A 25,035-nucleotide genomic window follows, 5' to 3' on the forward strand; every position below is an offset into this window, starting at 1 on the left:
CACCACTCACTGCAACACAAACTAGGAGTCATCGGGACCCTGCACCACAGGGCGCAAAACATCCCCACCTACTCTGAAGCCAAAAAGAAGGAGGATAGACATCTGGGGACAGCTCTCAGGGCCTGCGGTTATCCTAAGTGGGTCTTAAACAAGAAGATGTCCACATCCTACAGAAGGACGACAGACAGAGCAGAGACGCAGAGTTAAAAGAAAAAAGCTGGTGATTCCTTACATGGCTGGAGTCTCAGAGAAGCTCAAAAGGATCTTCAGAAAACAACACCAACAGCAGTTCACTTCAAACCCAACAACACTCTGGGACAAAGACTTGTTCACCCGAAAGATCAAATACCTAAACAGAAAGAGCAACATAGTGTATGCAGTCCAGTGCAGTGAAGAGTGCTCAGAGCTCTACATTGGAGAAACCAAAAAGCCTCTACACAAGAGCATGGCCCAGCACAGGAGAAGCAACACCTCAGGGCCACAATCAGCAATGTACCTACACCAGAACGACAAAGGACACTTGTTTGAGAATGACAATGTACACAGCTCCCGGCTACATGTCGAACTGTCCTTGGGCAAGACACTGAACCCCAATTTGCTCCTAATGGGTCAGGTGAGCACCTTGCATGGCAGCCACGGCTATCAGTGTGTGAGTGTGTGTGTAAATGGGTGAAAGGGAATCAACATTGTAAAGCGGTTTGGATAAAGGCGCTATATAAGTTGCCATTTACCATATTGAACAGCAAATGCTCTGTGATAATGTATGTAAATTCCATAAAAAGCTATAGAAATCTTAATTACCCTTAAGACAGCTTAAGGGGAATTGTGGACAGAAACATCTTATATCTTTAATCTCAGATATATCTATTTGTGTAAGAATATTTAGCAAACAAAACATGTCATCCTAAATAATGATACGTTAGGCTTTTTGGGTTACACGTTAGAAAGCTGATGAGGTGTTACCACTGTCAGAGGTTTGAGAAAGAGAGGAACACAGGCTCAAGACCTTAAGAAGAACTCATAATTTCATAATCAGAAATGTTCACTGTTAAGGAGGGAGTGGGAAATATTATGTTATTGGGAAGAGACAATAGAAAAGTCAATATAATATCAAGAGTGAGATTAGGGCAAGACATAACAAGACATAACACATGATGGGTAAGCATCCATCTGGTCTGAGTGTGTTTAGCCAAATGAATGAGTCTGTTGGGCTCATTTTGTAATTAACTTACACTATATTATGATATTTTGGCCATAATATTTTTAGACAGCTTGTAATATTAATATATGTTATTTAATATGTATTTGTCATTTTGAATTTCATTGTCATTGTCATTGAATGCTTTTAGTTGTATACAAAACTTTATGTACATCAGATAAATATACATTTATAAAGGGACGTCAGCACAATTATTCACCAAATCGAACATTATTAGTATTTTTCGTTCAGAAACCCAGATCTCCCATAATTCTTTGAATTTGTTTACAAGCCAGTCATGCCCGGTCCAATATGGCGGCGAAATGAACGCATAACAGAAACGGGCCGAAGCAGCCAATGCGGTATCTACGTATGAAAGTCTGTGCGTGCAGACACAGAGACACAGATCGCCATTGTGGTCAGAGCGGAAGAAGGAACGTCATAAAATCTAACGTTTCATTAAAACTCTTCACAAAACAGTTCATTTCTGAGATGGAAGTTCCCGGACCGGACAGCGACTGGAGGAGTCCTCAATTTCGACAAAAAGTCGTGGCTCAAATGTGAGTTATTTCTTGGGTTTGTTGTGCTTTAGCTAGATAAATCTCTATTTCAGTGAAGCTACTCATAAGCTAAGCTAACGTTAGCTCCGCTGGAAAACATCACGTAAAAACGTCTGGAAATTAAGACCAAGTTGTAACAATATAAACTCAACACGGGTCCACAAATACAACAAAATGTATCGTGCGAACGACCCGGTTCTACTCTTTAATTCGGCGTCCATAAACAGAACAAACAGCGGGTAAATTCGTATGAAAAAATAGAAAAATTTGATTCATTAGCATTAGCCACAACCGCTACCGTTAACATTAGTTGCTACATACAGTTAGTTTATTTATCTTCGGTTTATTTCTAGCCTTGTCTATAAAGTAGTTGTAACTATTTAATATAAAATAGTGTCATAATTTACCAAAGCCCAAGATGACGTCTTCAAAACCTGGTCCGAATAACAGACTAAAACCCCAAAGATAGGCAAAACTATCATATTGAGAAAAGTTCAAAACTCTCCCTGCGGTCTTTTAAAAAGAAATCAGATTTTTTTTTCTACGTTTATAGAAAATAGCATGCTATGTTGTGTGAAAGTAAGAAAAGAGCAGCAAAATATTAGCATCTTGATATACTTGAAGTACCAAGTAAAGTATCTCTAGTACTCACTGTAAGTACTGCCTTTTTTTTTTATTTGTAATACCTGATCGTTTATATGTTGATTTGTTTAACCTCAAAATATCTTTAGTGAAGTTAAATAGACAGTATTTGCTTCACAAACGTAGTGGAGTTTTATCATATATTTAAAAAAAAAATGCAGTTACTGAAGTCACGATTACCTAAAAATTGCACTCGAGCAGAACTCAAATATAGACTTTGCTTCACTGCATTTGAAAATCACAAATCAATAGAATGAACGCTTTTCATTCTGAAGACCATGTTTGTGCTGAAGTTACACAAAAAAGTATTTTGAAAGACCGTCCAAAAGTTTTTAACAGTTTATTACCAGATAATTATTAGTTATTTTAAAAAAAACTCAAATAACCCTAGAATTAAGATAGGTGACTGTGCAACACATTCAACACAGCAAAAGTGTTAATATGTCATGAATCAGGTAAAGAATGTACAGAAACATGCATCAGTGTGACATGTACATCATGTGTGAATGGAAAAGTGTTGTTTGCTATTGACAGTATTTCCTTTGAAAAGTAATGAATGTGGTTTCTGTGTTTCCTTCCAGTGAAGAAGCAATGAGAAAGGCAGGAACGGGGCATTCAAAGTCCAGCACAGATATGGAGAACCACGTTTATGTCAAAGCCAAAACCAGAGTAAGTACTGAAACCGTTTTGGGGATGCAGATTTATTTTTTCTAGGGAAGGAGTTGCCTAAAATCCTCAATCCAATAAACCACGAAATCACGATCCTTTTTGTGATGATAAAATGTTTCTCACTCTTATTTTATTTCCTATTTTTTAAGGAGGAATATCTATCATTGGTGGCAAGGCTGATCATACACTTCAGAGACATTCGTAAGTGTTTAAACCAAGACAAAAAAATTATACTTAGTCAGTCACTTAGGTTTGAGTAAAGCCTCTCATCTCTGTTTCTGTTTTCTCCAGTTGTGTTTGACCAATATCTGAGGACAGCTCCTCCACACAGAGAGTGATAGAGCACATTTATTTCTTTAAAAAAAACAATGCTCATTTCTGTACATTCACCAAAACCCTTGTTTAACACATTTAAGTTTACTTTCCTGAAAGTTCAGGCATTATGAAGTTTTTGACCACTATGCTTAGCAAAAATTGATTTCTGTACCCCAGATAAGTTGGGAGTCATCTTTATTAAAATCACCAGCTGATGTGACAAAAATGTCACTTGGAAAATGTTACTTACAACATGTCAATAATTACCAGATGATCTTTAAGTTTAAGATAAGGACCTTCGGTGTTTGGAACAAATAGCCTTTGGTAAAAAATGTGTGTTAAATTGATTAGCTGCTGTTACCCCAGCACTTGGTCTAAGATTGCAACTAGCAGTTGTTTTCCTTTAATAATTTCTTCATAAATCCATTGAATGATTTATGTATAAATTGTCAGAAAAAGTGAAAAGTTTGACTACACATGGAATTAGATATTAATTAAATTCAATTTCATTTATTTGTGATAAAGGAAAATATCAGACCTGGGACTAGAGAACAAACTTTTCAAACAATTCAATAAATGTTCCGTCTCTAAGTTGGATCGATAGATAGGTAGATAGATAGATCCGGTGTTGCCTTACACAAAACACACAAACAACAAAAAACTGTGAGAAAGACAGGGATCAATGCATCTTTGAGGCTAAAAGCTAAATATAATACTTTGCACCATCAACATTGTTGTTTTTATTTATGTATTTATTTTTAAATCTGCTATATTTTACCTTGACATGTAGTGAACAAATAGTGGTATATGGAAAACTTTTCAACATTTTATCAATGGAAATGTAATAATAGTGTGTGGCTTATTTACAGATAAGAAGGCCCATGGAGGTCCAGGTAAGTGGACATTTGTCTCCGGCTCACTTTCATTTTGGGGTTTCTTTGCTGTGTTCTGTCCTCTACTGGACCTGCCGCTACCAGACTCGTAGTGTTTATTATTTCTGCTGTGCATGTTGGAGCTGCGTAATATTGTCTGTTGTCTACCTTTCTGCTAGATCCCATGAACGCCCTGACTAACCTGACAGGGGTTGGAGGGGGCCCGGGTGGCATTGGAATGGGGCCTCGCCCCACCGGTGCGCCAGTGGGTGGCATAGGGGCCATGGGGCCGATGCAGATAGGCCAGCATGCCATGGCAGGGGTGGCTGGAAACCCACAAGCCAGTGAGTGTGTTTCCTCCATGTGGTGTGTGTTTGCTGTAAATGCACATCCTGAGTGTTTAGTGGATGCTGGCTGCATTTAAATGGCATAGTTTCATCAGATCTGGTTTCACTTTCAGTCTCTGCTTTGGCACATTGTTTGTGTTTGAGATGCCAAAGCTTTTCTTAGAATGGCTGTGAATTGTACACCTGGTCAGACCTTCATCTTCCTCTTGCTCACTCCGCAGTAGGGGGTCCAGGCCAGATGCCGATGCAGCAGATTGTACAGGCGCAACAGCAGCAGCAGCAGCAGCAGCAGCAGCAGTCCATGCAGTTCCAGCAGTTTCAGCAGGCTCAGCAGCAGCAGCAGAACGCTGCCATCCAACAGCAGTTTCAGATGAGGATGCAACAGCAACACCACCAAAATCAGCAGCTCCAGCAGCAGCACCAGAACCAACAGCAGCAGGCCCAAAACCAGCAGCAGCAGAACCAGGTACTCAACAATACTAAAGCACCACATTGAATACACTCTTACACATTATAACACAGTGGTAACTTTAGTGCAACTAAAGATAACTTCCAGAGTCTTTCAGAACACCAGAAAGTTAGGATTGTTTTTTCACAGTGATTATCTGTGGGTAACAGTTGGCAGTTTCAGACAGTTTTTTTTAAGTTTTTTTTAAGAATTCCAATCATAAACATGCCTCAGATGTTACAGACACTTCAACCCTTTAGACTACTCGCATTGTTTCAGGACATGGCTTTCTCAGTTTCCAGACTTCGAAAGTTCCCAACTACTTTAGACTTTCTTCTTTGGAGATCTTAGCATTTCATACAGACAGAGAATTTCTAATATTCTGAAGGTTAGGACTCCTCATTGTGGAGGAAATGACCAAATTTGCACATCTGGGGAACATACAGAATATGGTGAAGAGACTACATGTCCCTTCTGTTGTAGGAAGGCCTTGAAACCCCACAGAACAGTTGGCCGATGTGGCCCTTAAACACCCCTAAAATACAGCTTTGCAGGAGTCCAGCTACTGACAACTGCTTTAGGTTTAAGAGGTTACAACATATCACGACATAGCATAGTGATTACTGCTCTTTATTGCTACAAATTAAAATTCAACTGCACTGCACTAGTATCCTATTCAGTAACAATATAAAGACAGATGAACCTGAAGGGATTTAACTTTGGTTGTACTATAGTACATCATCAGCGTGATATACAACCTAGTCATATATGACACATGATATGTTAACAGGAAATCTTACCTTTTAGCTGCGAATCAAAACAATGTTTATTCCCTGTCTGCATAGATGGACCAGAATAGGATCCAGCAGCAACAGATGCTGCTGCTACAGTACAAGCAGCAGCAGCAGCAGCAGCAGCAGCAACAGCAGCAACAGCAGCAGCAGCAGGCTCAGGCCCAGGCTCAGGCTCAGGCCCAGGCTCAAGCTCAAGCTCAAGCACAGGCCCAAGCACAGGCCCAAGCCCAGGCTCAGGCTCAAGCTCAAGCCCAAGCCCAGGCTCAGGCTCAGGCTCAGGCTCAGGCCCAGGCCCAGTCAATTCAGCATTTGGTTCAGCAGCAGCAGGTTCAGGCCCAAACTCAAGCTCAGCCAGGTCAGATGGCTCCACACTCTCAGCAGCAGCAGCCTGGCATCATGCCTCAGTCTCTGGCTGGACAGATGACATCTGCTCAGCATGTTCCCATGTCTTCACTCAGTCAGCAGCAACAGCAACAGCAGCACCATCTCAAACTTCAGGCCTTCCAGGTGAGACTGAAAAAGTCAAAATGTTTGCATATTTTTAGAGAATGTGGAGTTGATGTCATGCAGTGTAAAACTTTTGGGGAATGCAAGATTTGCCCTGCCTTTTTGTTGGGGAGTTGGAATCTGTTTGATATTCTCCTCAGTAGAAGAGTGCCGCCTTACTTGTGCAAGTATGACTCAAACTCTACTCGAATTAGCAGATTTTACACTGAACCATAGAAAACTGTTCATTTATACTGTTCATGTATTATAATAGATTGTAATTGCTCAATGTAGTGGCCTTTTTCTTTTTCATTATCTCTTTCCATCTCCATTAGAATTTTATATTTAAACAACTTCATAACTCATTCTACACCCTATGGCAGGCACAGCTGAGCAGACTGCATGAATCAAAAGATGGCGTCCAGATCCCCCTAATGTCAAACAGGGTCTGGTGTGACTTCTCATTCTCTATAGCATCTTATGTTAATGAACTGTGGTTAAAAAACAAAAAGTCAAATTCAGTCTGCACACAAATATGCATGATTACTACAGGAAAACATTTAAAATATATTCCATCAATCCATTATCTTAATTGCTTATCCTGTTCAGGGTCACATGGGGCTGGAGCCTATCCCGGTTGTTATTTGGCGAGAGGCGAGGTACAGCCTGGACAGGTTGCCATTTTATGTCAGAGCCAACACAGAGACATACACAGACAGACAACCATTCAAACTCACATTTATACCTACAGGAAAAAATTGAGTCCCCAGTTAACCTAACATGCATGTCTTTGGACTGTGGGAGGAAACTGGAGTGCCCAGAAGAAACCCACGCATTCATGGGGACAACATGCAAACTTCACACAGAAAGACCACAGCTGACAGTTAGATTTGAACTGGGGACTGTGTAGCTGTAAGGTGGCAGCGCAAACATCTCCATCCCTGTGGCAACCACAATTTTAAAAAGTTTGTAAAATCATTAAAATCAAAAACTGAACTTTACTCTTTCTCTTAATACTCTCATGTACATAGCTATTCTGTTAATACAGGACTTTGTTGAAGCACTATGGCAGCTGTTACAGCTCAGAATGTTCTTCACTAAATCTATCCTACCGTCTCACACATTGATATAGACTGTTTGCTTATTAAATTCTTCCTGACAGATCCTCCCATCCTCCATCCAATTGGGTGTGAAGTGTTTGTGATCTGTCATTGTCAGGTTTCTCCATAAATGTTCAGTGGAGTTCTCAAGGACAGTCAGAAATGTCTCCTGAAGCCACTCATGCATTGTCCTTCCTGTATGCTTTAGATAGTTCTTCCTTCTCTCAATTCTGATTAATCTTCCTGTCCCTGATGCTGAGAAGCACAACCTTCACATGATGCTGCCCCCACCATGCTTCACCATAGAGGTACTTTAAGCTGGATATTGAGCAGCGCCTGGTCTTCATCAGACATAGTGCTTAGAGTTCTGCCCAAAGACTTTAAATTTTATCAGACCAAAGAATCTTTGTCCTCGTGTTCTCAAAGTCTTTTAAATGTTGTTTGACCTTAAACAGGCTGTATATTCCCTCTAACCACTGTTAATGGCATCGGGTATATCTGCAGTGTTTGATTTTGCACAGTGACTTTTTTTATTTGATTTATTTTTATTTACTGTATTGATGTTCATGAGGAGATAAAATGTCTGTCAGAGTGTGATGCAATTTATGGTGTGTGTGTGTGTGTGTGTTTAAGCAGGCCCGTGCAGCCTTGCAGCAGCAGCAGCAGCAGGTCCAGCAGCAGCAGCAGCAGCAGCAGCAGCAGGTCCAGCAGCAAGCACAGCAGGCTGCAGCACAGGCACAGCTCAATGCAGCTGCAGCTGCAGCCGGACCTGGTCAGGTGAGAGCTCTAAGGATTTGGTGTAAATCAAATAACACAATGCTGAATACAACACTGACCAAACACCGACACGTTCAGCAGGACTTTGGGTATTTTGAGTACAAATTCTGTTTAGCGAGATTTTAAGAACTTTTTTTTTTTTTACAGAGAAGCAGCTGGTGATTTAATTAGATAAGATGGAGAGAGAACGAGAGCTCTGTGTTTGAGACTTATTAGAAGTAAACTGTTTCTCTGTGCATGATAATAGGCTTATAAGGTAGGATATCACCATGAAAAAGGCTCAGTACAGATGTAAATATCTTAATAGAAATGGCTCAACAGATTTGCAGAATCTGAAGATAATAAATCTGTTGCAAAACACTTTTCATAAGCAAACCCTACCAGTGTAACCCAAAGATGATGATGATTATAATAATAATAAGAAGAAGCGCTCTCGTTTAATGTGTTTAAATAGAAAATGTGGAAAAGTGAAAGGAATCAAACAGTATGTGCAGGTATGTGTTAAGGATGTTGAAATAACTGTTATAAAGCTTTTATAAATGATAAGAGTGGTCGCTATACTTTTCCAGCACATGCACATTTGGTGCACTAGGTCTGTGAGCAGTCCATGTGGACCCCAAACATTTCCCTCACGCAGTTGTCTGCAGAAATTCAGTCCGAATACTTAAAGCCTGGGGACAAGAGAGTTCAGGGCAACCTGGAAGCTTGGCATTATATTGACGCTCCAGCTGTGCCTGTCCTCCATTCTGGAGCCGACATCTGTATGTGTGTATGTGCTGCAATGTACGTCTGCCTCCTTTCTGCCCACCTGTTTTGTTACGTCTCTGTTGTGTGTCTTCTTCTGAAGTTGGCTCGCCCTGGGATGCAGATTCCTGCCCGGCTACCCCGAAACGCCCACAACCCCTCCGTCCCTCCTCCAAACGCTGCTGTTGCCGCAGTGGGAGGACAGCCAATGACACAGCAGGTATTTATTTGCAGTGTGATACCTGACTTCTGACTTGGGAACCATCACTGTCCTGTCCACTGCGTGCTTCTGTCTGTCAGCAGCTTTTTCACTTCATCATGCTCTGCTGCGTACACCTTTTAATGGTCAGCCAGTTGTCTTAAGTAAAAGTATTGTGTAATGTTTGTACACTTCAACCAAGCCTGGGCTAACTATCACCAGCTCCCACCCCAGATGCTTTAAAATACAACTAAAGTGTCTGTAAATCTGACTGTTGACAAGTTAGTTTTTCAAGTAAAAACACTTTGTAAGACGGTTCCAGGTTCTCATCACAATTTGACATCATCTTTAACAATATCCCATAGCACAACATATTGGATATTGTGATGTTGTTTTTTTTTTTTTTTTATGTTTTATAGACCAAATGCTTATTTGAGAAAACAATTTGAAAGAAGTAGTCAATACTATAGAGTGTGAAGTTTTGTCACGCTGTGTTAACTTTTTGGGAGACGACGGCGCCATCTTGTGATCTTATGCGGCCTGTTTACCTGTGCTTGCAGCAGTGGTAAAAATGGGTTACATGCATCGCTTGTTTTTTATTTATTTTTTGTGCTTTTGGCTTATCCCATAAGTTCAGAGCCACCACAGCGAATCATTGTCTGCATGTTGATTTGGCACAGTTTTTACGCCGAATGCCCTTCCTGATGCAACCCTTCCCAATTTCTTTTGGACTCGGGACCGGCAATGCACAGCTGGGGATGGGATTGGACTGTTGGGGTTCAGTGTCTTGCCCAGGGACACTTCGGCATGCGGTCGGGAAGAGCGAGGCGCAAACATCTGACCCTATGGTCGGTAGGCGCCCACTTCACTAACTGAGCTAATGCCGCCCCCTGTGTTGGACTAAAAAGTTGATTAAAACCTTTAAATCTGATAGATATGGGATGAGATAAAAAGGAAGTAAAAAAAACACTGCATTAAAAATTTAAATCGCAATAGTGAGCAACAGTATTTGCAAAGGGTATTAACGATAAATCAACAATTTTCCAGTAGCTCAGTGCAACGACTGCTAGTTCGCAAACTGCCAGAAGACAGTCATGCTTAGAAAGGTAAGAGAGCACTCTTCTACTGACCTACTCTGGCTGCAGGACTGACCTACCATGGTCAAGTCTTTCAGAATGACTGCAGTAAAACCCCCACCTCACCAACAGAAAGGTAGGAAAAAACTCGAAATATGGTGCCTGTGTCCCACAACAGTTAACACTCTTTGAACTTTTCTATAAATAAGTGGTAAATCAATGCTCGCTGTCCTTAAGTGATGGTGGGTGTTGTGTTTTGTTGCCTTAATTTTTTCCACTTCACAGTTGCTCTAGTAGCTGAAGCTGCCCGACCTGTAATTGGCAAATTTGTCTTTACAGGTACAGCCGCATACAATGATGTCATCACCGTCACCGGTGCAGGTCCAGACCCCACAGTCAATGCCTCCCCCTCCCCAACCTTCACCTCAGCCCCCCAGCTCACAGCCAAACTCAGCCAGGTATGAAAGGATTTCCCATGTTAAAAGGGTTCTGAGTCTTGTGCAGTATTCTCAAGCTTTTTATTTAAATCTGTCAGTTTACACATAAAGCATGTCATGATTATTTCATTTTATATCCGCTCCTGTGGTGTACAGAGTCAAAATGATTATTATAATGTATTTTAATGTGTGATTGATTGTTGGGATAATGCCGAATATCTCTAGAGATGAATATTCTGTGATTGTGACTCCTAAACAGGCTTTCTTACAGGGACAGTTATCTGCGTCTTTCCTGCTCTCTCTTAGCTCGGGTCCTACTCCATCACCAGGAGGTTTCCAGCCCAGCCCGTCCCCTCAGCCCTCACAGAGCCCTGCCAATGTCAGAACCCCCCAGAACTATGGAGTCCCATCTCCTGGACCGCTCAATACTCCAGGTACACGCAAGTCAGAACTGATTACACAGGTCTATAAAAATTAAGAATGGAGTTGTACAAAATGCATATTATCCATAAAACCTCCATAAAAACCATAACATTTTTATGCTAATTACTTTTTGTTAATCAGAAGACAGATTTGATTAGGGAACCTGTTAACGCGACTTCACAATTTGACTGCTCCTGGACAAGTTTAGCTTGTCCTCAGCTATGCTACCATGTCCTGCAGGTAACCCCAGCTCAGTGATGAGTCCGGCCGGAGCCACATCTCTAGAGGACCAACAATACATGGAAAAACTGAAACAGCTCTCCAAGTACATTGAACCTCTGCGCAGGATGATCAACAAGATTGACAAAAATGAAGGTGATTTTTAGAGCTGAAATCATTAGTTGAAAGAAACTATTGGTTGATTTAGTCATTTTATGCAGACATTAATATATCAAAGTAAACTCAGTGTCTGCGGTTTTTACTGGTTTAACTTAGTTCAAATGGACACAATTCTTTTAAATTTGAGGCACCTTCTAAAGATTTTCAGACTAATTATTGGATTGACTGGATATGTCTATTTATTGTGTTAATCCTTTCTGTTTACATTCCTTTCATGTAAAGTGTAATATTGCATATTATAATCATATTTTGTCATTTTTGCTTTTTTCTATAACAGACAGAAAGAAGGACCTCAGTAAGATGAAGAGTCTGCTCAACATCCTGACTGACCCAAACACAAGGTAACAGAAGACGCTGTGGTCAGTTTCATGCTCCTCATTAACCCATCGATTCACCAAGAACTCCTTTCTAATAGTTCTCTTATGTCCTCTGTCCTGCAGATGTCCCCTCAAAACTCTACAGAAATGTGAAATTGCCCTAGAGAAACTGAAGAATGACATGGCGGTGGTAGGAAATTCTGCTTCTCTCACCGTCAAAATCAATTTCTTAACGGTGATAATGGATGATTTTATTCTGAGGCCACGCTTACAGAGCTGTAACTGTTTGCCCCTGACATTTCAGCCAACACCCCCTCCCCCTCCGGTAGCCACCAAACAGCAGTATTTGTGTCAGCCGCTGCTGGATGCTGTCATGGCCAACATCCGCTCTCCGGTCTTCAACCACTCTATGTACAGAACGTTTGCGCCTGCTATGTCCGCCATCCACGGACCCCCTATCATGTAGGTTTTATCTAGAGTTGGAGACCAATACCGGACAATAGTATTGTTAAAAATCTGAAGGTTATCTGAAACTACTGTTAAAACAACCGCAATGATTGTTGTGTGTCGTCTCCTCCTCAGAGGTCCTAACATCTCTGGTCGAAAGAGGAAGCACGAGGAGGACGAGCGGCATACCATACCCAACATCCTGCAGGCAGAAGTGGCGCGGCTTGACGTCAAGTTCCTAGTCAATCTAGATCCTTCATACTGCAGCAGCAATGGCACCGTGCACCTCCTATGCAAACTGGGTGAGATTGGAGTCAGGCTAATGCAGCCTTTCAGATTTTGCTCCATTAATACAATCAAGCAACAGATTTTAAACTTTGTTGTATGTGTGTTCTGTTGTCAGATGATAAAAACCTCCCCAGTGTTCCTCTTCTGCAGCTCAGTGTTCCTGCCGATTATCCAGATCAGAGTCCTTACTGGGCCGACGACGGAGAGCAGTATGGTGAGACAACAGTCTTCAGTATCATTTCTTACACGGACATGAGTTACTCATAAGCAGCTCCACTGACTGTTTCCAGAGTTTAATAAAAATGAAGCTTCGTTAAAAATATGGCCCAGGAACGATCCTGATGAATGTTCCAAACTCAGAATATCTGTTTTATGACATAGTTTTGATCGTGTCTCTCTCATTAGGTGCGAACAGCTTTCTGCAGACAGTTCACAGGAACATGACGTCCAAACTACTGCAGCTGCCAGACAAACACTCAGTGACAGAGCTGCTCAACACCTGGGCTCAGAGTGTCCGCCAGGCCTGTCTTTCTGCAGCCTGAAGTCCCACACCCTCCTCACCTGATATTGCCTGCTGTTACTCCAGGAGTGACACCATCCCTGACTTACACCAACACTACTAGAACTTTTTCAAGGACTGAACGAATCCCCTGGTTATCGTAAGAATGACTACAAAGATCCCCAGAACCTCCCATGGAGTTGAATACTGTTACTCAATCACTTAAGAACATCCCCCCCCCCTTCAAAATTGAAAAAAAGCCTCTCATGACACATGGAGCACCCTAAACAACGCAAGGAGCTCATGAACCTCATCAGGTACCCACCCCTAGAACTTCTGAAAGGAACCAAAAGACAAAAGCTACATCATGATCTACTAGAACACCCTCAAGGATGAAAAGAACCTTCCTAGTTACACGTAAAACCACCTTAAGGTCTGCTATTAATAAAGCATATTAAAGCCCGAACAAGCTACTCAACATAAACCAAATCTTTCGAGATTATGTAGACAGCGATTCTCTACATCGCTCCACTAGTACCTGCTGCACTTAGGTCATTACTCAGAACAACCACTTTTACTGTTTGCTTGTTTATAATGTGTACACATGCATGTTTCTGCTTTGACATGTCGATTTGAAGCTTTGAGAAGAAACAAAAGGAAAACTAACAAACCAACATGTAAACAGCTTGAAGTGTCAGTTGTCCTGATATATATTCTGCTCCCTCAACGCAACGTCATTTTGTTTACTTGGATTGAGTTTGTTTTGAGATGCAATTTCTGGTAGTTTTTGTATCAGAAGAGCATTGCTGTGAAGAATTTGTTAACTTTGGTTTTCCCTTTTTTTGGTATGATAAATAAAACCTTTCAGTTCAGCTTTTTAAAACTGTGTCAGTTTTATCATAAGCTTCAACAGCAAACCTGAGTTTTTAGTATTTAGCCATCTAAAAGTTTAGATTTTTAAATCTTCTAAACATTTTCTAGCTTTTTTTTCTAGCTGATTTTAGAAACACTGAGGGCTGAAATCCCTGTGTGTTTGTTAGAAATTGTACAATTTCAGAAAAGGATTCAATAATAGTTTAGCTCCAAAAGCTGTTAAATGAATTGAGTTTGAATTATCTTATGTTCAATAATAACAGTTTGTGTAAAATAAGACAAATATTTTATTAACACTAATTGTACAAAAGCTGCGCAAACAAATACAGAGCTTTATCTTTGGCACACAAACATTCAAACGTGACACCACTTCATCTGCTGTGTTTGTGTGTGTGTGTGTCTTCAGAAGCTCAGTGAAAACGCTCTGTACGACAGGTTGGTGAACACATCAATGTGATTACTGCTGCCTCCGACTGTCAGCACCTGCACAAACAGAAAATACATTTACGTCAACTGATCACTGACCCAGCAAATACATCTAAAACTGAAACATTTCTTAGGCCTGAATATACCAACTGTCACTCGTGGTCATAAGGTACAATTTAGGTGTCACAAGCAGGTTACCAGCTTATTTAGTTTCTCAATGTAGCTGGACCACAGCTCTAGGACTGTTCGCATTTCATGTTCTGCCAACTTTCATGTGTAAAAAAAAAAAAAAAATTCCATAGAGGTTGAGCAGAGGTTCTTCGTTCTAAGAACAGGGCCTCAGTGTGAATGTGCTGTGTTCAGTGTCTCACCCGGTGTTCAGTGCTGTTGGTGTTAAGCTGCATAGTGTTGAGGCTCTGTGGTGTACAGGGGATCTCCGCTTTGACCTCTCCACCCAGCAGACAGTGGGACACAAACGGACCTTCACCTACAGCTAAAATCTATGACAGAATCAAACAAAGACAGGCCAATACTTTAGAAACACAATAGCATACAATTAATTGTGTTTATGCCATTTTATTGTTTAATATGGTAATTTGAAGAGGTTCAGACCATTGGACACACTCATCTTTAGGGAAACTAACATTTTGTTTACATTTTACACAAAGTAAATGCAGTGCTTTACAGATTATTTAAAATTTTAAAAACTTTTTTTAAAAAGTTGGGACAGGGGCACAGCAGTCCATTTTAAATGAGCCTTGGTCCAGAGAAAACGCCTGAGCTTCTGGATCACGTTTAGATTTGGCTTCTTTTTTGACCTATAGAGTTTTAGCCGGCAACGGCAAATGTCACGGTGGATTGTTTTTCACCGACAATGTTTCCTGGAAGTATTCCTGAGCCCATGTTGTGATTTCCATTCCAGTAGCTTTCCTGTATGTGATGCAGTGCCATCTAAGGGCCCGAAGATCACGGGCATCCAATATGGTTTTCCGGCCTTGACCCACACGCACAGAGATTGTTCCAGATTCTCGGAATCTTTGGATGATATTATGCAGTGTAGATGATGATAACTCCAAACTCTCCTTTTAGATATTGCTCCACTATTTTTGGCAAGGCATTTCAAAATTTCTCACTTTCAACATTTGATATGTTGTCTATATTCTATTGTAAATAAAATATAAGTTTATGAGACTTTATAAATTATTCACAATTTGTACAGTGTGCGGACTTTTTTGGGATCGGGTTTGTACATTTGTACCTCAGTCTGTGTTACACCAGTAACCCCAACGTGTGTTTCATTGTTAGCACATTAGTACACTCAGTATCTCACCATATCCTGGTAGAAGGTGGCCTGTCTCTGGCAGCCTGTCAGAGGGAAGATTGAGGTCGGAGACAGAGAACGGAGATGCCAAAGAGACATAGAAGGACCTCCACCGCACAACTGCAGGAAATAACAACATCCATTTCTGAACAATTAAAAACAAAACAAATCTGCATATGTGGTAAAGGCGCTGCTACTTTTACAGAAACATCTCTGTAAAAAGCAATTGTGATCCACCAGTATCTATTTCATACTTTACAAAACAGACCTAACACTTTTCATAAAAGAGAAACACATAGTGGAATATTAGGCCCCTAATCAAATGCTCAAATCTTGAGGTGTTTTATTTTTCCTGGGAAGAATTTAATGCTTCATATTGATCTTTATTTCCCACATGATCTAAAAATAACAAATATTAATAAAAGTGATTGTGACTTTGCCACGAGGTGTAAAGACTATGCATATTCTCCCTAAAATCAAAGTGCACACTCATCCAGCCAATTATACTAATAGTAATTTTTAAAAATTATTTAAGAAACAAAAAAAAAAAACACCAAAGATACCAAAGATAAAGTCAGTGTTTTCTTACCATCCAGTCAGAGTCTGTGTTCACACAGCTGATCCATTTACCATACTGAGGGCGTGCACAGCTCTGAAACACAGCAGACTTACTTTTCTTTCTTATAAAACATTCAACACTTACACAGTCCCCATGACATAACACCACTTACAGATGTGCTTGCATAGACACATCTGCAGCTTCACATGACTTCAGTACAAATAATATGAAGTGGTTGTTAGTTGACCTAAGTGTGAAAATATTATTGTGGGTCATAAATGTTCCCAAATACATAGTTTTGTTTTCAATTTTTTTTCCAAATATCTGCTAAATTCATTAATAAGAAAGACTATAACCTGTCAAATACCTCCTGTTTATTTAAGTCAGTGCTGTCTTCACTTGTCTTACCTCGTACTTGTAAACCTCAATGCAGTGAACAGACTGACCTGTCCTGCTGTCTGCACAACAAGAGACAAACAAGGCAAGACCATTGCTTTTATACAGCTCACTTCATACACAGACACATTTCAAAAGGCTTTACATAAACAGCATCATCTAACCAACATGCTGGTGACTTCTGATCGTATCCCCCCCATCACTCACCCCAGATCCTCACAGCTCCATCCTCTCCCCCTGACAGGATCTCTGCCTCCCTTTCTCGTACACTGACACAATGAATGTAGTCTGAGTGACCCTGAAGGACCGACTGAGAAGAGACAAGAGGAGAAGCTTAACCAAAAAAAATCCTCAACTTCTTAAATATGGCTTTTTTCATTGTTGTTGGAAAATATACCAAAGTTCACACTGATGTGGGAGAGGAGCAGGATTTAAGAAGTGCTAAGCTTAAGTTAGAACATAGAAAAGTTCCCCATTTTTACAAGAACTTTGTAATTTTTACAAAAGGGTTTTCATTCAAACTAGAAACTTTTTTACCAGACATTTTACATTCTCTAGTTATGCTGCCCTCAAAGAAAAAAAAACTTATTTAAAAAAAGTCTTATTACAAGAAACTTATCTCACTATAAACAACAATGTCTCCCTTTTTAAACAAAAGAAAAGTTTCTTAACCTAAAGTTGAACAAAGTTCAACTTTCTTTCTTCTGTAAAAGTAATCTTACTCCTGACTTTTCCTCAATTTTATACATCTTTTGTTTCAAGTAATTTGTCAATGTTACAACAACCAAAAGAAATTACAAAATGTTTACATTGCTTTTTAGCTTTTTTATATTAAAACTAGAAGCTTGCTCCTTTTATAGAAAATGCAATTTATGCTGTAGCATAATATTTCTCACATCTCCATGTAATAGTTTCTTGTAATGACACACCAAATTATTTATATGAAAATTATACCTTCATATCACTGTATATTGTTATATCACATAACTTTTTTATTATTGCACTAAGTTGTTTGTCCTTAAACCTAACAGTAACATAACAAGAAAATTTCGTTTTAAAACAAGATGCTGGTCGGTTTAGTGATATGTGATAAGGTGATGTGTTATAATGTGAAAAATGATATAAAAACAAAATAAAGTGTGTTCGAAAATACCGTGTCATAATAACATGAAAAATAGTCGTGCTTTTCATGTTCTAAGGTGTTGTAAGGTAAAAAAAATAGAATGTTTTCTGTTGTAACAACAAAAAACTATTTGTAGTCACACTGACAGCAATTGGATGAAATACATAAAAATACATAAACCTATAGGCTGAAGAAATGTATAATAAGGCACTATTACAACTCTAGTCTGGTGAACACAATCATGTAAATATTTGTTCTCTAAAGTGCCAGGAGGGTGGGGAAAAAAAAAAGGGGGAACTGTTGTGACAAAACTTACCTTGAAGACTCCATGTTCTAGATCTAGGATGTGAATGTTGTTGTCTCCTCCACCGACTACAAGACTGTTATCCTGAGACACACAAACATAGCTAAATTATTTTCGTTCAATCATACTGTAAAAATCACTTTCTTTGTGCTGCCTAAAACTATAAAAATTCTTGTATTCTTTGGGCTCACCATGATTTAGGCGAATTAAAAAGTAAGCATCCAAGAAAATAATAACTACTTTGCCTTCAGTGACTCCATGTGTTATGTTCAAACAAAAAGAAAAGTATTAGGAAATAAGACAATAGATACAAGACCTAAATGAGACAAGATATAAACTATTACATTTTAAAACAGAAGTAAAATAAAAAACTGAATAGAGAAACTAAAGCCAGGACTCTAATTTTTATTCTAAAATGTACTAAATATGTCCTGTACAATACTATAATGCTCCTGTACAAATTTATACAGCATATGAACTTGGTATCGTTCACGTTTATGGTGGAACTGTGTGTTACAGGAATTAAGATTAAAGCTGCAACAATAGGTTGATACATTTAGACCATTTTATATTGTCTTAACATTTACTTATTAAAAGCAAAACCTGTTCCAGTTTCCTCAGATGTGACGAGTTGATGGTTTTCGTTGTCGTCTTACAACGACCAAAACAAATGGTGTGTTCTTTTTTTAATTTGACATTTTTTTATGATAATAATAATCCTCATCATCATCATCATCATCCTTATTGGAGCCCAACTTCAGATCAGTGTGTATCTGCCATTTGCATACTCACTTTGGCGTTGATGACCATTGAGTTGATCTCTGGGATCTCCAGACTAGATCTGTAAAAAAAGGACAAAAACATGTTAGTATGTCATATCAAACAGCAATACAGTCCTCTGAGACAGACAGCAAGCATACAGAAAAACAAAACAAAACACGATGTACAGTATGGTTCTCACTTGTAGTTGGGTCTTTTTGTCCACAAAGGCTTGACATTCTGAGAAAACAAAATGTCAAATATCAGACAAATGTCTTCAGAGTAGCTTTCCTTTATCAGATACACACATGGATCAGTATCATTACATACATGATATTCAGTTATGCAAAGTGCTTTAAGGTTGGGACAAGTTCATTTTAGAGCTGTTTTTAAACAACACTCGTGTTGAAACGTAGACTATCTTTCCCTTTTTCTATCTGATCACTTCGTCGCCATAATATTCACAATTACCCTAATATTATAATCTACAGTATATTTTATATTAGTTTTCTGTTGATTCCCTCAGTGAAAACTTTAACCGATAACTTATCAGACTTATCAGTTCAAAATAAGGGGATATGCACCCAACTGTATTAAATATAACTGTTGACCATGAGAGCTCAGAGTCACATCTCAAACAAATCCCTTAAATGTGATTCCGCACAAAACCACACTGTGTGTTTTACCTGCCACTATCTATACCAAGACCGCAATAAGAAAGACTTTTTTAAATGTCCACAATGAAAAGAAGGAATGATTTCTAGCAAGAAAAACATATTTCAGTATTCATATAGGCTTCTGGGTGTTTTTCATTTATGTTGATCTATACCTTCTTGATGAGTTCAGTCCAGCTCCAGGCACTGATCTCTCCATTTCCTGCACTTAGGAGGTGACAGTCAGTGGAGAGGAGTGAGAAGATCGGACCTTCATGAGCTGAAAGACACAAGAGGAGACCAAAACCTCAGATCCTGATTTTTGAGATCTTAATATGCCCGTAAACTGAATATCTTTAGGTTTCGGAAACTTCATGACTCACCAGTAAATGTTAGGACAGGTTTTTGACTAAGAACGGTTGAATCTGGACTCAGAGCTGCAGAAAGGCTGCAATAGTCATACACACTCATCATTATTTACACACCACCACACATCCACACTTATAAAACATTTTGTATTAGTGAGATTTTCTGCAGTCTGACCTGAACAGTGCAATCTCTCCGTAGTTGTTTCCAGCTGCCAGAAATCGACCGCAGGGCGAAAAGCTCTGAGAGAAAACGGACATGTGGAGGAGCTGTACCCGTGTGCACAGAGAGGACATAAAAGTTTAAATATAGTTAATTTAGTCAATATAGGTAATTTTCATTTAACACCTTTACACACAGTCTCTGATCCAAGGCCCATCACAGGAACATGCTATGTAAAGTTGTTATACCTTCTATAATTGTGTTCCCAATGTATTTACCATATTTACAAATATTTGGTGGGACAGAGTCTTAGAATTTAATAGGTTCAAAGCTAAACTGCAACACAAAGTGATCCAGTGAGACTCAAAAATTGAGCACAATTCAACTATATTAAATTACATTTTTGTTAATATGAAGCATTTGCAGTCTGTGTTAACTAAATCAGTCTATCTTTAACTAAGTTCTTATGTTTTTGTTTTATATACACATACATATTTATGAATGTGTATGCACGTGTGTGTGTTGTTGTCGTCAGGATACTGACTGCTCTCTCATTACTAATACTGCCATCAGATGGTGCCAAAGGGAGACAAATTCTACACAGAATTTCCTAACAGGACAGGTTTATTCTATTTTCTTTCAACTCTATTTTAATATATCATATAGAAAATTGCATTAGCAATACGATTAGTCGATTAATCGGTTAACCAATCCCATTAAAAGTAATCTGCAACTATTTCAATATTCAATAATTCACCGATATCCCAAACATTATATACTAATTATTTGTAGACTATATATAATTTGCTTTCGAATCTTTAATTTGGACAACTCAGTGAAAATTGTGGGCTCAAATGGACCTGATAACAAGGTGTCAACCTAATGCTAATGCAGAAACAAACGCTCCTCATAGCTCCCACTGTATGATTATAGGCCAAGTCAATTTAGCACTTTATCTCTATGTTAATTATCGCCTACTCATCATTAAGTAATTCATCACAATGATCATCATGTGGTAACTAGACACGATATTAAGCGTCAGTAGATCATTTATCACTATGACCCGAATTAATCAAGCAGCTCTCAGTAACATGAACATGTATCAAAACGTTTTATACAACATGAATCTGTTTTCCTTTGAGGGCACGTTCAGAAAGCAAAAATACATTTTATAAACATTTAATGTTTATAATTATTATCTTTCTGTGAGCAACCCTTAAATACTTATTTGAAATATACCATGTGCTATTGTTCGCGGTCACATTTTAAACGACAGAAAGCGCGAGCTAGCTAAGAGCAAAACAAAAAAAAATGACACTAAAACATCTCCGTATGTTTAATTCATGCCAGAACTGACAAGTTTACTAAGATGATCAACTTTACCTCAACAGGACCCATTTTGCTGATTACAACCCCACTGTGTTAATTTTAAGATGTCAAAACTGGATTAGAAATAAAAGTAGTATAACGCGAACGATCGCTTTGAGAAAAGACGAGGAAATATGACGTCTTACCTGACGCAAAGGATTCTGGGACAAGTAGTCGAAGGGTTTTAGTCATTAACTTCTATTTTAATTTACACGTTTAAAAATAAATAATCTTAAAGAGCAAATATACCAATTTGCTACGTTTTTAATTGTTCTGATTTCTTTTGATTTCGTTCTTCTTCCTGTCACATGGATTTAATGTACTATATTGAACACCACCATTAATACCACTAAGAATAACATAATTATTTTAGCACATTTTATAAAAGTCAATAATCTACGGGTTTTTTTAGAAATAAAGTTCTGTTGGTCAGTTGTATCATACAATGTATGCAAGTGTCATTACTATGTAACACTATTTGGTTTAATTAGCTTAAAACTTGTTTATTTGTTACAGAAAGAGTAAAAATCAGAAGATTCAATTTACCACTCTATTGTTTCTTTTTACAGGCCACAAAGTTGCAATGATTTGAATATTTTTTAATGTTTTGTTTACCCAGCATAATAAGTTAAAGAATGACAACATGAGAAAAAGCTCATGTAGCCTAATGTATTTGCATAAAAATGCAAAATGATAAAATGGCAAAATGAATTTTTCACAGAACCAACAGCAGAGATCTCTCTCACACACACACACACACACACACATAAACACACAGAGACAGAGAGAGAGAGAGATTTTTCCTAATGTGTTTTTACAGCAGCGGAATATAAATGAAGTCACTCTTTCAACACTTAAGATCTGCACTCACTAAAATGTCCAACAGATCAATATGTTTATTGATTTTATTTAACATCCCAGCATGATGCCTCTGATATTTTATGCTTTCTTTAGAAAACAATGGGTTGCTCTTTAGCTTGAATCAACACGAATAAACACTTTGGACGGACAAAAACACAGACTGTCAGAAAGGGAAACTTTCTGCTTTCACATTTTCTTATATTATACTTATGCATACGTTTTTGACACATAAGTAAAAAAGTGTTTATTTTATGTTTATATGACAATATTAAACAACATAGTTCATGCACATACATTTGGTGTAATTTGAAGAAACTATTTGTTATTGCCTACCATACTAAATGTTCCAAAAATCTAACATTTCCTCTTGTCTTTCAGCCAAAATGAAAACATGAATTTTTACATTTTTACAAATTATTATAGCACCATCTTTGGATTTGCAGCAATTTTTGGCATGGATGATCTTGATCTGTATAGTTTGTCATGTATTACCAAAAATACTAGTACAAAATCATCCTTTTAAACTCTTTCATAACATATAAAAGAATTAAGGGAAGTGTAGATTTTAGTTCATATATATTTTATGTGTTTATCTGTTTAGTTGTTTGTTTTATATATGACATTTTCATGAAGATGTTTAGTCATCATGCTGCTTTGTGTAATAATTTAGATTTTTTGGTCTTGGATTGTTTCAAATATTGTCAGATTTAAAACAGTACATCTCAGACATATTTATATTGTCATAGAAAAGAATCATGCCCATCCCAGAATTGAAACTTTTGCTATGCTGTCTGTTGTTAGTATCTTATTCTGCAATACTTAACAGAGTATGATATGATCGGTCATCTACTGGAGTTAAATTTGAACACTCAGTTGTGTGAGAAATTCTCAAACCCAAAGCTATTTTAAATCACAAAGCTTGCTGTCACAACCGTACTATGATTTCAATATTCTAATATTGTCATTTGCCACAAAAATTAACTGTGGGTGCAGGTTCAGATTTAAATATGTGTCGGCTATACAACTGTTGTGTCACTTAATAAATCTTACATTATGCAAAAGGTAAATGGATAAGATATGCAAAACAAAAATCCCTGATGTTAAAGAGGACAGAGATTGTAGTGTGGAGGAGATTGTGTCCAAATGCTCAAGACAAGGCTGACAAGTGCTGATGTATTTTTACAGGCTATCAGCTTTCAGGTTAATTGTTGATAAAAGCTACTTTAAAGGCGAGCAATACTAAGAGAAATGCTAAATGTTTAAGGTCCTTTGTGTTCTGAACTGTTATTAGTAGACACAAGTTTAATAACAGAGGATCCAGAGATTTTGATATTGATTTTGAGCTCATTTTAACACTTTAACCTTTAATGAATAAATTAATCACAAAAAATTGGGTGACTGCTGCGGCTTGAAGGTGGAATGACATATATCTACAATGAAGCCACTAGTTTTCTCAAATGACCCCGTTTGTAGGCTACAACCTGATAAAATGATCGCGGAGATTCATGTGTCCCATGATCATCAAGCAACGGCTCGGCTCACTTATTCCCAGCGGCTGACAGGCCGTGCTGCACAAAGTCCGCCAGTTTTATGTTAGTCCTGCGTCACAATGAACACAAATGACACAAATGGGCCCTGGGAGACATAAAGTAAGAATGCGCACCCCGAGAAGCTATAAGCTGATGCTACAAGTACAAACTGGCTGTTTTTGTGGCTGGTGAAATTTTATTCTGCGCATGATGACGCGTAGAAGTGTGCGCTCCGGCTCCGCACGGCTAGCAGCGGCAGCGGCAGGAAGTATGCTGTCGAAGCGGCGGTAGAGGAAAAAGAGCCAAGAACCAAAAGTCGGTGGAGGAGGAAAAAAAAAAAATAACCATGCGTATTTCGTGAAGATTACACATTTTGCATCCCAATGTTGTGCATTGGTCATCATTTGGGCGCAGGTGCCAATTGAGGGGTAAGTGTGGAGCGTGAAACGACTGAAAAACCAGGTTTTCCAGCAACGGGGGCCGCGGTGTGTTTTTTCGAGATCTTTGTGTAGCTCCGGGCTAGCCTCAGGTTGCTAGGGTTAGCTGCTCTGCAAGCTCCTGCAGCGGCGACACTTTCCACTCACAGCAACTTCCAGCATTTTGGCCTGAAAATAAAACTCGGCGCCTCTTTAGTTGACACAGCTCTTTGTTCCAGCTGTTTGTGTGGCTGCTTGTCTTTTCAAACTTCCGTTTTACCCCCTTTCTCTCATCGCAGGGGGCTGCTAACTAGCCAAGCGCTAATGCTAACTCTAGCTCGGCCGTGTATCTCTACCTGCCTGTTTTCATCGCTTATCCTCAAATTGCTATTTATTGTAAAGATGCTGCAGTCGTCCTGGTTATTTATCCAGATATTCCGCACCTTGCTTCCATTAGGTGAACTTTGCTTTTTAATCAGTTGAAGGTTAACAGGTTATGTTAGTGGGGCTTAAAAACCGAGCCCGTTAGCATGGGGAAAATGGCTTGCTGCTCGAAAGCCATTTTCCGATGCAAATGGGGTCTCAGTGAAAGTGGGTTGATGGCTGTAGGTGTTGTCCCCACTCTGATGGAACCTTTATGTCAGAAATGCAGTCTTAAAACGGGAGGATTTTCCACGGTCAACTCCTCCGCGTTCTCCTCCCTTGCCGGCCGAGCTCGGGTTTCACTCCCCCGATTAAATAGGGGAGTCGGCCGAAGGAAATGTCGGCCGTGTGTCGGTGGTGGAGATACCCCGCTTTGTCCCGACAAATTCATGCTGAGGTTGAACCCGACCGAGAAAAGACAGGCCAAGGTCAGGGAGCCCTGCTGCAGATGTAAAGGCT

At 39.0% G+C, this 25,035-nt stretch overlaps 3 protein-coding genes across 6 annotated transcripts in view; 2 read left to right on the forward strand and 1 right to left on the reverse strand.

Moving 5' to 3' along the window:
- The first annotated feature begins 1,587 nt into the window (after positions 1–1,587).
- On the forward strand, positions 1,588–13,920 carry med15 (mediator complex subunit 15). 4 transcript variants are annotated; one of them, XM_067476087.1, is made up of 18 exons: positions 1,589–1,758; positions 2,982–3,069; positions 3,219–3,270; positions 4,254–4,277; positions 4,436–4,600; positions 4,825–5,069; positions 5,897–6,352; positions 8,065–8,208; positions 9,056–9,172; positions 10,567–10,685; positions 10,971–11,098; positions 11,328–11,462; positions 11,764–11,827; positions 11,927–11,993; positions 12,108–12,265; positions 12,386–12,552; positions 12,654–12,752; positions 12,944–13,920. In XM_067476087.1, the coding sequence occupies exons 1-18, from the start codon at positions 1,691–1,693 to the stop codon at positions 13,078–13,080; spliced, it is 2,433 nt and encodes an 810-aa protein (XP_067332188.1). In that variant the 5' UTR covers positions 1,589–1,690; the 3' UTR covers positions 13,081–13,920. The 4 variants fall into 4 exon arrangements, with proteins under 4 accessions (XP_067332190.1, XP_067332188.1, XP_067332189.1 ...); XM_067476088.1 differs by having other exon boundaries at positions 8,068–8,208; XM_067476089.1 differs by lacking the exon at positions 9,056–9,172 and having other exon boundaries at positions 1,588–1,758.
- A 166-nt stretch (positions 13,921–14,086) lies between these two features.
- Positions 14,087–21,515, reverse strand: thoc6 (THO complex 6). The gene is made up of 13 exons (XM_067476118.1): positions 21,363–21,515; positions 19,995–20,086; positions 19,835–19,899; positions 19,628–19,731; positions 19,001–19,038; positions 18,832–18,880; positions 18,052–18,123; positions 16,820–16,922; positions 16,625–16,674; positions 16,247–16,309; positions 15,667–15,777; positions 14,708–14,836; positions 14,087–14,393 (listed from the first exon to the last, which is right to left on the reverse strand). Exons 1-13 carry the CDS (start codon positions 21,375–21,377, stop codon positions 14,313–14,315), a joined length of 972 nt encoding a protein of 323 aa, XP_067332219.1. The 5' UTR covers positions 21,378–21,515; the 3' UTR covers positions 14,087–14,312.
- A 2,469-nt stretch (positions 21,516–23,984) lies between these two features.
- Positions 23,985–25,035, forward strand: part of si:dkey-89b17.4 (zinc finger protein 91) — a 29,901-nt gene continuing 28,850 nt past the window's right edge. The window contains exon 1 of the mRNA XM_067476070.1: positions 23,985–24,165. The gene's annotated coding sequence lies outside the window, so the exon portion shown is untranslated. The remainder of the gene's footprint in view (positions 24,166–25,035) is intronic.

This window comes from Channa argus, chromosome 15 (genome assembly GCF_033026475.1).
Source record: "Channa argus isolate prfri chromosome 15, Channa argus male v1.0, whole genome shotgun sequence".
NCBI classification, from domain to species: Eukaryota; Metazoa; Chordata; class Actinopteri; order Anabantiformes; family Channidae; genus Channa; species Channa argus.